This window comes from Mesitornis unicolor, unplaced genomic scaffold (assembly GCF_000695765.1).
Source record: "Mesitornis unicolor isolate BGI_N332 unplaced genomic scaffold, ASM69576v1 scaffold10996, whole genome shotgun sequence".
NCBI classification, from domain to species: Eukaryota; Metazoa; Chordata; class Aves; order Mesitornithiformes; family Mesitornithidae; genus Mesitornis; species Mesitornis unicolor.
The window spans coordinates 64,946-80,522 of record NW_010189045.1 but is presented as its reverse complement, the minus strand read 5'-3'; the positions used below and the strand labels follow the sequence as shown (position 1 = coordinate 80,522).

At 42.6% G+C, this 15,577-nt stretch overlaps 1 protein-coding gene across 1 annotated transcript in view; it reads right to left on the bottom strand.

Moving 5' to 3' along the window:
• Positions 1–829: 829 nt before the first annotated feature.
• Positions 830–15,577, bottom strand: part of KCNK9 (potassium channel, subfamily K, member 9) — a 79,686-nt gene continuing 64,938 nt past the window's right edge. Inside the window, exon 2 of the mRNA XM_010185944.1 lies at positions 830–1,671. Within this exon, the coding sequence (XP_010184246.1) occupies positions 830–1,671 (842 nt within the window). The remainder of the gene's footprint in view (positions 1,672–15,577) is intronic.

Below are 15,577 nucleotides of genomic sequence, written 5' to 3'. Positions count from 1 at the left end.
AAAGTAAATATAATTAAATCAATAGGATTATTTGCTTTTGATTATTAATTCCATTGCTAGTTTTTCTTCTGTTTTTATTATGCATACCAGTTTTACAAAGTGCATGCTTTATTTTAATTTTTTTTTTTAATTTTGAACTGGCAAGCTAAAATGATCCACCTTTTCCTGCCTTTTTGTTTTTTAATGTTAATACAATCTAAAATCTAGCATTAAAAAATTTATCATGATACACCTGGTATATTGACTGCTTATGGCGCATGCTTTTCTTGGCAAAAAAAAAACCAACAACCGAAACAAATTGGCTCCCCTCCCACCCCACCCCATTCTTTTTTGGAAGCAATTTAAAACTTAAAAGCAGGCTGGAACACAATTGCTTCAAGGGAAAAATAAATAAAATAATACCTGATGCGCTCATTTTTTGTCACATGGCACTGTTTGTGGAATTGCACGCGCACACACACGCACGCACACGCACCCGACACGCACGCAAGAGCACGCACGCACGCTGCAACCTGCTCGTGAGGAAAATAGTTTATTAGGTCAGGAGTGCCTGTGGCACATGAAGGCTCCCAGCTGTGTGTGCAACTTTGGATTTTGGTACCCACTTCACGTCACCTTGAATCCTCTGACATCCACCGAGGGGGTAATGTAAGGCATACTTTGCTGGAACAGTAATAATCCATGCTTCATGCTCAAGAGCTGAGTCTCAGAGGAGGACTGGCTTTCTCGACTCCCTTTGGCCTCGCTCCGTCTCACTCAAGGAACAAAAAAACCCCAAAAACAAGGGAGAAGAACTGGGGAAAACAAGGAAAGCAAAAGACAAATCCCTTTAAATGGACTTTCGCCTTTTCATCAGCCTGTGGTTATCTGTAAAGCTGTGCAACCCAGGTGAGATGGAGCTGACAGGAGATGGGAAAAGGCTGTTTTTTAATGTGCTTGGAGAGATCTCCTCGATCTTGTAAGAGATGGAGTGAAAGTACTGGGGGTTCAGCTTTGAGCTGAACGAATTTTGGTGGGACACCACCCGGCTGGTGTACTCGTGGGACCTGTAACACATGCAGGAACAAACTGACTGAAGGTCTGTTACTTCGGCCTTGTACCGTGGCCGACCATGCTGGGAGTCCTCTTGGATGTGGATAATCATGCTGTTGCGGTTCCCTGCCAGGGACGCCCGTTCCTCGGCATCCCGCCTCTCGTCCTCGCTGTTCATGGTTAAGAACCTGAGAACAACCAGATTTAGAAATGCCCCAATGACTGTCAACCCCACTAGGATGTACATAAAGCTAAAAGCCACGTAGAGAGGCTTCTTTTGAAGGGCCCCTTTGGTCTGCAGGGCCACATAGTCTCCAAACCCTATAGTAGTCAATGTTATAAAGCAGTAATAGTAAGCATGGAAGAAGCTCCATTCCTCATACTGGGAAAAGGCTGCTGCTCCAATGCAGAGTGTTCCCATGCAAGAGAAGAAACCCACAGTGACCATGTTTTCCATGGAGACCTCTGTGCTCCTCATCCCACAGCACTTTTTGATGCGTTTCAAGAGGTACTTGACGAAGGTGTTCATGCGCTCGCCCAAGCTCTGGAACATGACGAGTGTCAGTGGGATCCCCAGGACCGCATAGAACATGCAAAAGGCCTTTCCTGCGTCCGTCCCTGGGGCAGCATGTCCATAACCTGGGAGGTGGAATGAAAAGACAGGACAGTCAGCATGGCAGGTTATGACCACAGCTTCCCCTTTAAGCAAACCACATGAATCACGGAGACTCTAATGCTGCAGTCAGATCCCAAGCTACAGGAACATTGCAGTCAATCTATTTTCCTATCTCCTCACCTGTGTCTTGTGTCAGAAGCAATAAGACACAGAACAACAAAGCTTTACACACAGGAGTGGGAAAGATTAAAGAACAGGCAAACCATCCCACTCCAAATAACTGTGTAGTCTCCTAAACAAGGTTCTATCTTTATTATCTTTAGAATTTCTTTACTGTAAGAGTGGTCAAACACTGGAACAGGCTGCCCAGAGAGGTGGTGGAGTCACCATCCCTGGAGATGTTTAAAAGACGAGATATTGTGCTTAGGGACATGGTCTAGTGGTGGGCTGAGGGCTGGTTTGATGTTTGGACTCGATGATCTTAAAGGTCTTTTCCAACTAAAACCATTCTATGATTCTATGATATCATACTCATTCTCTAAAGAAATTTCACATCCATCCTGTATCACATGCAGCAGTGGAAACTTTGGAAATAGGTGGATTTTTCCACAGTATTTTTGAGAGAATTTGGTCTTCCCCTGTCCCAAAGCCAGAGTATGCTAATGACATTGGAATTCTGTGTCTGCTGGCATCATGGAATTAACAATATCCACAGACCCACTGATCAATGAATTTCCTTTCCAAACTCTTTCATATTGAGTAAACCATTCTCCTAGACATCCTGTGAAAATCCCTCACTGCTGGAACACCAGAGGACTTCAGAGGTTTAATGCCTGGTCTATCTTTAATTATTGAACAATAAACAACTCACCAGCTTGTTTTATAGTTTTACAGCTTTAACAGATAGTCTGGCAAAGGCAAATTTATCAGGATATTAAACTAATCCAGGACAGAGGATATAGCATGTTTCACAGCACAGTTTACAGACAGTAAAATCATGATTTTATTCTAAACCAAAACTTAAGTGTGTGTGGTGTGCCTGTTTTAAAATTATGATTTCACTTTTTCACATCACACTGCTTTAAAAATCTGCATTTCTTACAGCTAAGATTCTAAGTGACAGTACCAAAGTATCCAAAATGGGATGGCTGGGACTCACCCGGCCATGTGTACATTGACCGTGTGGGTACCAATATTTAGACTCCCCTTAAAGGCAATGACCAGAAATACGAACTTCAAAAGTGAAGTTCCTCTCATCTACATCTCGGTGTCTAAAACAGGTCAATGAGTTATTTTCACGAGGCATGTATTTCTCTACAGTCATTGCAAGAGAAATCTTCAGAGAGAACTCAGTTCAAGGCTAATATATCTAAGTTTTGGTATCTACATGTGTGCTAGGTGTCCAAGGTTTCATTACTAGTATTTAGTTCTAGTATTAAAGTTCTACATCTACTTCATCTGCCATCTTCATGACTTCAGGTAAACTCAGCTTTATCTCTGCTCTCAGTTTTCTCCTGTCTGAACAGGAGCCACAGCTTTTTAGCTCATATAACAGAAATCATATTCTCTTGACCATTTCAATGTCCTTCTCTAGGTCTACCACATCATTTTTGAGGTGCAAAAGCCAGAACTCTGCATAGCCCTCAGGATGTGGGCACACCATGGAGTCTGTAGTTCTGCTAGAATAAAAATATGAACCCCAGGCAACCTTCAAAATGAAAAGTAACAGTGGACAATGAAAATAAAATGAGAATAACAAGCAAGAAAGTGCTCAAAAAAGCAACAGGTATTTCCTAAGTTCAGTTGCTACTTGTTGAAAGAAGAATGGGATATAATAAACAGTTTACAAAAGAAGCATGTAACTCAAAATAGGAAGTTCTTTTCAGGTTACAAACCAAAGAGAATCACCTGTTGTATTGGTCCAGGTACCCTGTTCATCATAAAAAGCAGTTTCCAAATTACCTGGAAAGGGAAGTGTCTTCAATAGATTGATGCTGGGTTTGTTCCACCTGACTGTCCCTCAACAAAGGCTATAATTGCCTCTCATTACTAACATCAGCTTTTGAACTACAGGGGTGTTAATTAAACCAGGGACATCTTCCCATTTTATAGCTTTAGTTACAGCTGATAAAGAGAAGTAAAGCTTCAGAAAATGTGATTTTCCAGATGGTTGCAGAGATGGCAGTTGGTGGAAACAGCTTTCACTTTGGGTTCTAAAGAAAATGGTTGGGGTAGAAAAAGATTTCTCTTGATATCACTATATCCCTCTCACTAAAGATATCCACAGAGACAGTTTAGGGAGATTATAAAACATTAATATTATCTGCTTACACACTATCTCACAATTGAATTTCTAAGATTTGTCACAGAGTTTGTAATTAACTTAGGACTCACAGCTCTCCCATTAAGATAGGAATACATCCATATTCCTGTTTTACAGATCAGAAAGCACAGACACTGGCAGCCTATAATTTCTCCCCAATTCACATAGGTAGTCAGAATATCCAGATACTGTGATTTGCATTCTGCCTGATGTCACAGTCACTTGTCTACAATATCAGGTAACTGTCTTTTACCATGTTTTCACTATGAAGCTGAGTGTAAAGAAAAGACTTTATTGATGAAGCTGGTATAAGACTTTACAAATAGACTCATGTATCAAGGATCTCAGTCATGTATTTCTCCAGTACAACATGGCTTTAAGGAATAAGCACCTTAACAACTGCCTTCAGCACGCTGAAATGAAGGGTTTCAAAATACGCCAAAGAAAGACTTAACTTTCCATTACTTTAGCATTACAGAATCTATCCAGCCATACAGAAAGCAACACATGAAAAGTAAACTCCAGCAGTGCATGTTCTCTGAAATTCAGTAAATATAAAATTTAAAACAAATTACTGTTTTCTTAATATCAGAGACTGCCTCTGGGAAAAATGAGGCCAGTAATTGCACAGAGGATCATTAACGCCAGGAAATAGCCTTCCACAGTGCATAGGGTTAATCTCCAAGTAGTTGGGTTTCACTCATGTCAAGTAAAGGCAAAAGTAGAAGCAACTGCTTTGGTAGCACATTTCAGCTACCAAAATCCAGTCCAACTTCCTCTACATGAATGCCACAGCCTTTTACCAGTGTATAAAGAGTTGGCTCTATGTGAACCATAAGAAACACAAGGCTTAAATAGAGAGGTTAAATGTGACATTGGTATTTCTCACTCTTCTGTGATGAAAAAGAAAGATCAAATAGAAGCCCTTAAAACTAGGTACAGCATCCCCTAACAAGCCAAGGGGCTGAGGTGACAGTGACAAATGTATATATGGACCTTTATACTGGACCATATCTAGATAAATACTGTACTACTCAATACTACTTTAGTTTACTAATAAGTTTCCTGAGGACCCACTATACAGCAATATGGCCACAGCAGGCAGATTTGTCTGATATTTAATGAGATATAATTTGAATGATCAAGGACAGACTAAACAACTTTCACCTTGATTGGAATTGATGTCATTAGTACTCTCTCTGTCTTTTATAATCCCTCCCAGCTGCTTACGCTTTCAAGTCAGAGCTCATCTGGGTTGGCACCAAGAAGAATAGTTTGGCATGAAATAATGTTATGTCTCAGAGTGTCATTCCAATTCTGGATTGCAGAGTATCAATGCACCGCAAAAGCTGTCTCCTCCCAGTTATGGAAGAGCTGGGCAACACATATCAAGGAGAATTGCAGGAGCTGTAAGCAAGGGAGGCCAAGGATCAGACCATAATGGTTGACACCTCTGTTGAGGTCTTCCCTGCCTTTGATTTTTCCAGGCCTTGTCCATTCTCTGGAGGAAAACTCTCAAATATCTTATGCGTCTACATATGAGTCTAGAAAAAAATAAAAAGGAATACTATTTTCTTGTTTGCCAGAGTGTAGCTATGAAAGTCTGAGGAGAATCCACTCAGCCTCCTTCAAAGCTTATTTTTCCATGGAGCCATGGAGCCTCGTTACAATCTATGTGAGATCCCTTCAGGAGGACAACCCAAATAGCATTCTCTCACTTCTAAAGGGACATTGTGCTCAGGTACCAGGCCACAACCATAGCATGCAGTGGAACACAGTGCACAGCTACCCTGAATCCAACAGCGACCACAAGCAGTTGGCTGGGGAAGAGTATAGGAATGGTATAATTATATGTGACATTTCCCCCAAGTATTCATGTACTCAGCTTCATCATTTGGAGCTCATGGATGTCCTAAGCCAGATATGATTTCACTGGTTTTAGTCACACACAGTGGCTTTCTCTTCTATGAGCTTGGCCATTTTCCCTTGAATGTGTATTAACTTTTAGTACCTGCAACATCCTGTGGCAAAAAGCTCCATATATCAGCTTATGTGTTCATTAAAAAAATCACTGTTTAAAGAAGGGTAATGAGGAACTTGGTGGAAGCGCTCACCAAGCCACTTCCCATCATTTATCAGGAGTCCTGCCTAACCGGGGAGGTCCCAGTTGACTAGAGGTTAGCAAATGTGATACCCATCTACTGGAAGGGCCAGAAGGAGGATCCGGGGAACTACAGGCCTGTATCTCTGACCTCACTGCTGTGGAAGGTTATGGAGCAGATCATCTTGAGTGCCATAACATGGCACATTCAGGACAAGAAGATTAGGCCTAGCCTGCATGGGTTTGTGAAAGGCAGGTCCTACTTGATTAAGCTGATCTTATTCAATGACAAGGGGACCCACATAGAGGATGAGGGAAAGGCTGTGGATGTTGTCTACCTGGACTTTAGTAAAGCCTTTAACACTGTTTCCCACAGCATCCTTCTGCAGAAACTGGCTGCCCATGGCTTGGACGGGTGTACTCTTTGATGGGTAAAAAACTGGCTGGCTGGATGGGCCCAAAGAGTGGTGGTGAATGGAGTTAAATCCAGTTGGAGGCCAGTCACAAGTGGTGTTCCCCAGGGCTCAGTACTGGGATCAGTTCTGTTCAATATCTTTATCAATAATCTGGATGAGGGGATCGAGTGCACCCTCAGTAAGTTTGCAGGAGACACCAAGTTGGGCAGGAGTAATGATGTGCTTGTGGGCAGTAAGGCTCTACAGAAGGATCTGTATAGACTGAATCAATAGGCTGAGGCCAATTTTAAGAGATTGAACAAAGCCAAGTGCCAGGTCCTCCACCTGGGTCACAACAACCCCTTGCAACGCTACAGGCTTGGCAAGAGTAGCTGGAAAGCTGCTTGGTGGAAAAGGACCTGGAAGTGTTGGTTGACAGCGACTGAACATGAGCTGTCAGCATGTCCAGGTAGCCAAGAAGGCCAACAGCATCCTGGGTTGCGTCAGGAATAGTGTGGCCAGCATGACTAGGGAACTGATAGTCCCTCTGTACTTGGCAATGTTGAGGCCACACCTCAAATACTGTGTTCAGTTTTGGGCCCCTCACTACAAGAAAGGCATTGAGGTACTGGAGCGTGTCCAAAGAAGGGCAATGAAGCTTGTGAAGGGTTTAGAGCACAAGTCTTATGGGGAGCAGCTGAGTGAACTGATGTTGTTTAGACTGTAGAAAAGGAGGCTGAGGGGAGACCTTATCACTCTCTACAACTACCTGAAAGGAAGGGGTTGGTCTGTTCTCTCAAGTAACAAGTGAGAGGACAAAAGGAAACAGCCTCAAGCTGTGTCAGGGGAGGCTTAGGTTGGATATTGGGAAAAAAATTCTTCACCAAAAGGGTTGTCAAGCATTGTAACAACTTGCCCAGGGAAGTGGCTGAGTCACCATCCCTGGAGATATTTAAAAGACGGGTAGATGTGGCACTTAGGGACACGGATTAGTGGTGGACTTGGCAACGCTAGTTTAACGGTTAGACTTGATCATTTTAAAGGTCTTTTCCAAGCCAAGCAATTCTATGATAGATGGAGCCTGTGTGGTGCAAAGTAAAGGGTGTTTTTCTACACTGGGCTTTTTCAGAGATTGGGAGAGGTTGTGTCTAGATGTGCATTGGTACCAAGCCAAATACATGGTCAGTGTTAAAAATTGAAAATGAAATGTGGCAGTGGTAAGTTATTTATAGTTCGCATTCAGGCCAGTGTGTATCTGCAGAGCAGCTAAGCTTTATTCACATTCACATTCAATGTACAACAGGTTTTAGATGTCTTGAATCTCGAAGCAATACTCTGCGTTATTCATGAGGGATGCATTTCTCTCAGGGGTAGGTTTCTCCTCTCATTCATCTACACATCATTCATCTCCATGATGGACATTTGGGCCTGGTCATCTTTGACAACAGGGGCCAGAAAGAAATTAACCACTCCATTCTCGTGACTCAAACCTTTCTTACTCATGCTGGCAGCAGCCCTGACCATGAGATAATGAAAAGAGGATAACAGCACCTGTTACTCAGATGGGAAAGCATAATTTAGATTAAAACAGCTTCCTGATGTCACGCACTTCACTTCAGAGGTTTATCTACGTCAGAGAAACTGCCACAAAGAACAGGCTGGCTCACCGCTGGATTTGCTGCTCATACTTTCAGCAGGGAGAAGAAACAACACGGCCTTCATGGTGCAAATGAAAGAGGTTTCAGTAGGGATCAGGGAGATATTTCATCTAACTAACTGGTAGTAACCCATTCATCAGGACAAAGGCATTTTCCTGAAGGGAAATCAAGACTACATCACGGATGCTGGTGTCACCTAGCTGCCCTGTAACTACACCAGCCTCCTGGCACATGAGCACCGCTGGCTGCTCCCTCTTCTCTCTCCCACATGCCTTGGCTCTCCCTGAATCCTGCTGTCTTTCTCCCTAAACATCTCTAGGATCCCCTTTTTCTTTCATTCCCTTGTCAGTTGATCTCACTACAGCACATCGCCTGTATAATCTCTCTTGTTTTGCACAGCTTTCCTCAAAGACACCCTCCTCTTTCATGCTCAAAAGACAGTCTCAAAGCATGGCACATGGCTCCCTACAGGAACACACAATGAGGGCTTATATCATCCTGTGTTGTGAAGATATAAACATCATTTGAGAGCAGGAATCATAGAATCATTAAGGTTGGAAGATACATCAAGTCCAACCATCAACCCAACACCACCATGCCCACTAAACCACATCCTGAACTGCCACATCCACACACTTCTTGAACACTTCCAGGGATGGTGTCTCCACCACCTCCCTGGGGGCCCCCCCCCCCCCCCCGGGCCAGCCCCTTCCAGTGTTTGACCACTCCTTCAGTGAAGAAATTTTTCCTAATATCCAATCTAACCCTCTCCTGGTGCAATTTGAAGAAGGATGTGCCAACCCTCAGGTGCAACCTCAAATCTAAAATTCCTTGACAAGGTCGGTGCAGCTTCTCACCCTGGGTCATCCCTGGTCTGTTATCGCTCGGTTGGAAAAGACCTCTGAGATCATCATGTCCAACCGTTCCTGTCTACTCACTAAACCATATCCTTAAGTACCTAATCTACCTGCTTTTTAAATACATCCAGGGATGGTGACTCCACCACCTCCCTGGGCAGCCTGTTCCAGCTTCTAACGACTCTCTCAGTAAAGAACTTCCTCCTTATCTATAACCTGAACCTCCCTTGGCACAGCTTGGTGCTGTTTCCCCTTGTTCTATCCTCCATCACCTGGGAGAAAAGACCAGCACCCACCTCTCTACAACCTCCCTTGAGGTAGTTGTAGGTGGTGATGAGGTCTCCCCTCAGCCTTCTCTTCTCCAGGCTAAACAACCCCAGTTCCCTCAGCCGCTCCTCATAAGGCTTGTTCTCCAGACCCCTCACCATCCTTGTGGCTCTTCTACTAACAAATCTCAACATCCTTCTTATAGTAAGGGGCCCAGAGGTAAGCCCATGCCACCTTGGAAATTACACTCATCTCTTTGCATTTTATCAAGACCTGCAGAAGATCACCTATTTTGGGCAGCAGGAACACAGCAGGCTTCCCTCATGCTATTCCCCCCACCACAAGCAGAGACTACTTTTCTTGTTGATCTTGGAACCAATCTTCAAGAAGCGCTTTCCTGGGAAAGCGAAGCCAGGCAACTGCTTTCAGCTGTAGCTCCTTCGGTGTGGGAGCAGGATCAGGATGTTTGCCTTTTTGCCAGGCCCGGGCTCCCTCTGACCACGGTCCCTGAGGAGGGCTCGCTGCTTAGACGAGGTAAGATCAAAGTCCTGCAAGGCCCATGGTTTGTGGGCCTATAGAACTGCTTCCGAGGGAAAGACACGCCCTTTCCCGGGGAAAGAGAAGCCCTTTAAGACACCCACTGCATGAAGGAATAGGTTTACAAGTTTAAACCAAGCCATAGGAAACTTTTATTTTTCTAATTAGTTCTGAATGTATCCTCATTTCTTGATAAGGTTGAGCCACCCCGATCTATATCTCTGCCCATCTGTCTTTCTTCCCCAATAGCTTTGAGGCTGCTCACAAGTTTCCACCACTTAGAAGATGTAATGTCAACTTGATGGTAATCAGTTCTGCTGGGCCTGCCATCTGGCCAAATCTGTAAATGCACATAAAAGGGCCAAAAAAACAACACACACAGAGTACAGATTCAGCTGCAATGTGATCGGCTCTTTCTCTGGCCAGTTACAGGAAAGAAAGAGGAGATGGGGTCCTGCAAAGTGGGGTGAGACGTGGGGCCACGGGAGAGAACTGCAGGAACAGGAAGTCTCAACCATCTTATAAGACAATCTGTGATGGAAGACAACCTTTCTGCCTGTGAGGATGAGGATGCAGATCAGGGTTCAGGAGAAATAGGCGTTGTTTAGGAGTTCACAGGAAACCAGGCTTGACTACCGCTGCTGGTCAAAAAATTACTTGTTTCCAGCAAAAGACAAAACTTGAAAAATATTGCTTTAAATAAAAACCAAAAATGTTTGAGAGTTCTGCATTTATTTGTTTGTTGTTCTTCTTTTTAACTTTGCTTCTGAACCTTTTACATTTTCTTCTGTGCAAAATTTATACTATAAAGAGATTAACTATAAAAAAAGTCAGTAAATGAGGGAAAGTATAAATTTTCAAATGGCCACATGAAACCACTGACAATCTTTCTGCTCATCTGTATGGTGCTCAAGACCTGATCATCTCAAACTTCCTCCTGTTGATGTCTGAGATCACTCTTTTGAATAAGATGATAGAGCACCTGAGGTAATTGCCACCTGGTGTACCACCCCGCCAGAAATCAAGGATGCCAACACTTGACAGTTAATTTTTTCCAGCTGGATTCTTGTAACAGCAAGAAAAAACAACCCTCCGAAGTCCAAGGACACACAGGTTGACCGTGACTTTTTTGGGTCGTACATCTTCGGAGCTTTGTAGGAAGCACCAAATGATCAGGTTTTCTGGAGCTTGCACACCACCAGCTCAGCATAAAACCTTTGCATCTGGACTGGAGTGTGTTTTATGCCTCTTTGGCACTGAGATACGTGACTGCACAAAGCCCCGTAGCACTTCTGAGTCAACATTTTTCCATGTTCTCTATTTCTGACTGCCCCTGCACACCTTTCCTCCCCTTCCTCCTCTCCATTTTGTTCTCTGAAATAGTCAAGAGGATTGACCTGAGGCTCACATCACATCTAGTCTCAAGACAAGAGTTCTCAATCCGAAGGGAATCATAGCAACCACTAGGAAAAGACTTATCAAGTCATGTTATCCATTCCTGGGGGCCGGCATATGATTGTTCCCTACAATATATTCTCCAGGGCTTTGTCCAGTTTTGTTTGAATGATTGAAATAACAGGGTTTCTGCTCTCTCCCTTGGGAAATTATTCCCCTGTCTAGCAGATCCAGCTATTAGAAAGGTTTTTTTTCCTACACAGCCTGTATTTTTCTATGCTGTCTTTTATCACAGTGTTCTTTTACAGTCCTCAGTCCAACACACCCTATTTCTCTTCATCGTTACTCTCTTCTTTACACTTTTTGGAGATAGTTACAGCTTCATCCCTTAGTCAACATCAGCTACGAACACAGCTCTTTGGGGCAGAGTACTGCAGCAAGGAAGACAATGGGTGTTTTACAACACATACCTGGATTCACATTTTAAATGTCTCTTCAGAAGCATCTCCTTATGTGATCACTTTCATTGCACTTGTTTGAGATCACTCTTGCTCTTCAGAAATTTTCAGGATCTTTGTTAGAGTTGTCCACAGTCCTTATAGATGCAGGGCCATTGTAGCAGGGTTATAATTTCCCTGGACTGCAAAATATCCTCTTTTGGTATGTTGGTCTGACTGGTCACCACTATAACTTTATGTCTTCATTGTATAGCAAACTTTTAATGAAGCTGTCATTTCTTTACATCCCAAAGCCTCCTTCTACTTGCAATTGCAATAAGCACTATTTTTCCCTATTTCCTCTATAAATGGCCTCCTTGGGAAATTTAAATAGTTTTCTGTAGCTGATTTTGGTTTATTGACAGTGATGTAAGACCTCTCAATGAGGGGGAAGATGAAGGACTCACCACCTGCTGGGTTGGCAAGATGATCCAAACAGCACTCAGGGGGATCAGAGAAAAATACTTCAGGAAAGAGAAGCATAGGGACTTGCATTTTAACATGAGGGCAAAAATGAATGGATTTCTTCTTCCTTCACTATGCTATGATGACAGAAAAGGGGCATGAGACATTTATGATTTCTCATTCTTCAGAGGGTTAGTTCTTTTCAAACTAAACCCAACCAAGTCTGAGCCTTCGTGGGGTTAACAGGATTCTGCTCTCAGACTCGCTGAAGGTCTGAGATCGCTCTCAGTCTGACACTGCCAGGGCTTGAGAAAGCGCAGTCTCAACAAAACGCTGTTTAACAAATCATTTGCATCCTCCAGGCCTGTGATGTCATCAGCTACTGCAGTCCAGGGAGCTGTGTTTGCAAAGCAGTGACATCAAAGCTGTCAGAGCTGGTCTGGCAACACACAGCACATCCAGCGAGAGATGCGGGGTGACATTTCAGGAAGTGGTTCAGCTGCGTTTTCACTGATGCAAATTGCATTTTGTCTCTATGACTCTCCTCTCTATGTAACTCAGTGACTTAGAAGAGCACAGACAACCTGCCATGAATTTGCTCACCTATCTGTTTTTATTTCATGCTGTATCTGCTGCAGATTATTACCATGCAGGAGGAAAAAAGGTTATTTTTCAGTCTCTTAGAAAATACTAATAGGCACGTGGTATTTTGAGCAGATTTTCCTTTCTGCTGTTTGAGAAACCAGGGCTTCCCCCATTTAATGGGCAGCTAAAGGAAGGGTTTGTGATTCCCACTGTGCTCAACTTTGATCCCTGAAAGAAAAATGTCAGGAAACCAATTAGGAGACACAACTTTTCCTAATACAGATAAAGTGGTACAAGGTCTTGCACAGACAAAATTATACAGATACAGAACTGCTTCTTCAAGAGCAGTCACTGTCTCAATAGGTGAACAGTTGAGTGTGAAGCAACCACCAGTTTCCCTTCCCTCTCCTTTGCTTCTCCTCTGTCCCTTTATGACCACGATAAGGAATTAGCCAGATGGACACAAGTTTTCCTATTTCTAGATCTTTGCAATCATAGACTTCTTTACATCAGTTACAGCATTTGTTGTATCCTTCTCTGAAAAAAGCACTCTCAACCACATCTTCTGAATCTGGCTGGCTGCAGTTTTGGCCAAGGCTGTTTTTCCTGCAGACACTCTTAATTTTCCAGCAGCTTTATTAGCTGAAACCTGGCTTCAGTAATAGAACAGCCAAAGCAAGTAAAGTCCATCATAATTTCTCCCCATTACATCACATGTAGATGGAACAGTGATTGAATTGGATTTATAGATAGATTTCATCAAAGAGGTACATGTATTGCATTAAAAAAAAAGAAAAACATTTTGTTCAAATGCTTTGGATTGAGCTTATCTTACCAAAGTACAATTTTTTATTTCTGTTGCTCTTATTCCCAAAACAGACTTATGCTTGATAGTACAACCAAAAAGAGACTTCTCAATTTTCCTTTACAAATTTTAAGTGCGTTCTGTCGAATGTCTTTGAAAAACTGAAATAATTCAACCAAAAGACTTCTGTGTAGGAAGAGGTCCAATTCTGATTGAGAAAGCATTTGTGGAAGTCAAAAGCAAGAAAGTTAATGGAAATATATTGCCACATTCTAACTGTCCTGTTCCGTTTTCTATTGAGCCTGTATTAAATTTGAGATACATTTATCCTGGCACTTTGAAGACAGAAAAGCTGAGCTAAAATGTGAAGGTCAGACTTTCGCAACATCGTTCAGGGTTGTCTATGGGAAGATGTGCTGGACTTGCAGCATAAGGGTAATTACAGCACTGGAGCTAGACTGGTCTAACTCATTGGGTTGGCACTTTCATATGAAGCCAACTCATCGTTTTTTTCCCATAGCAACTTTTATCTCAAAGAAGCAAGCACACACCAGGAGTGTATAGACTGCCAGTACCTTTGCTCACCACAAAACCAGAGGCATTTCTCATGCGATGCTGTTCCAGCCAGCAGAAACTGTGCAAGGAAGTCAAGTGTTTTAGGAACTTTAACCTCAGAGATATTAAACTCAGAACTTGCTTTCATATGCAATGAAAATCCCCTTCCTAAGAAGACAGAGCTCCACCTCAGTTAGAGCTTCCATCTCCAATAATCAAGCTGTAAGGCTGTCCCTAAACTCACCACTCTTACAGCTAAAAATCTTCCTATTTTCAATCCAAACTTGTTCATGGTCTGTTTGTTCTTATACAAGTAAAGTCCTTAGCTCTGACAGCAATCCTCCCAGTTTGTCTTCCTTACTCCAATTAATAAAGATTAGTAAAGATTAATAAAGATCAGCCATATTTCACCAGACTGGTTTTTTTCCCCCAGGAGGAATAAACCAGCCACTGCCAGTCTGTTGCATCAGAGAGTTTCACTCACAGAGCATTTTGCACTTTTCCAGCTTGAATTCAATTTCCTTGCACATCAACTACCCAAACTTAGATACAGAAACACAGAAATTCAGTGCTCCATTTGTACAGACTTTGAATAGTATTTCATACAATTTTAGACAGATCTTGTAGACAGCACTGACACAAAACTTAAAATAAAGTACTGCGTCTCAAACCTACCTGTCTTCGGTTTGCAGTACTGAAAATCCACGGGATTGTATTTTGTCTCACATTGATGAAAATAGAGTAAACTTTCTTGGTGACTATGAATTCACAGCACTGTAACTCAAGTACATGAGTTCATGGTTTAACTAGAGACAAGTGTTTGAGCTAAGCTCTGTGTAAGCATAAAACAGATGGATGCCAAAAAGAAACTTTCCATATACTGCAAGCACCTCCCCAACAAATGACCCATGAAAAGCAGGATGGGGCTCATGTGTGCTACTGAGTCTTGAAGCTGACAGGTATATCCCAATTAGTTATTCTAAAAGTGGCTCGGTTTAATCTCCTCAACACATTTCCAGTTCCCAACAAATCCTTTTGCTGAGACCAACCTGAGATCTTTCACCTTCCCTTTTATTTCTTTATTGTTTACAGACACCTACCTTTTCCATGTCAGCCCTGATAAGCACAGCAAGCAGCAAGATTGCAGGAGGCAGCAGAGTGAGACACCATTTAATGCACCTGACTGGGCATAATCAGAGCAATCCATCACTTCAGTTTTCTATTCCAAGAGGGATAGCCAAACTGAGTGGGAAGAAATGGGAAGCCACTGACCAAAACTTCTTCAAAACTCTCCCCCTCACCATTTCTCTTTTGCTGGGTAGAAAACAGTGCCCTACTATATTATTTTAATATCATAACCAGGTGTTTTTTCATTTTATTTTATCCCTGAACTCCTCCATACAAGGTAGCTTAAGAAATCAGATGGACAAAATACTCCATGTGACATTTCTGAGCAGTCATAACCATCATGTGCACAGCTAAGACTAAGAGCTTGACACTCCCCCCAGAAAGGTGATTCTATGATACCATAAATGTCACACTGACTATA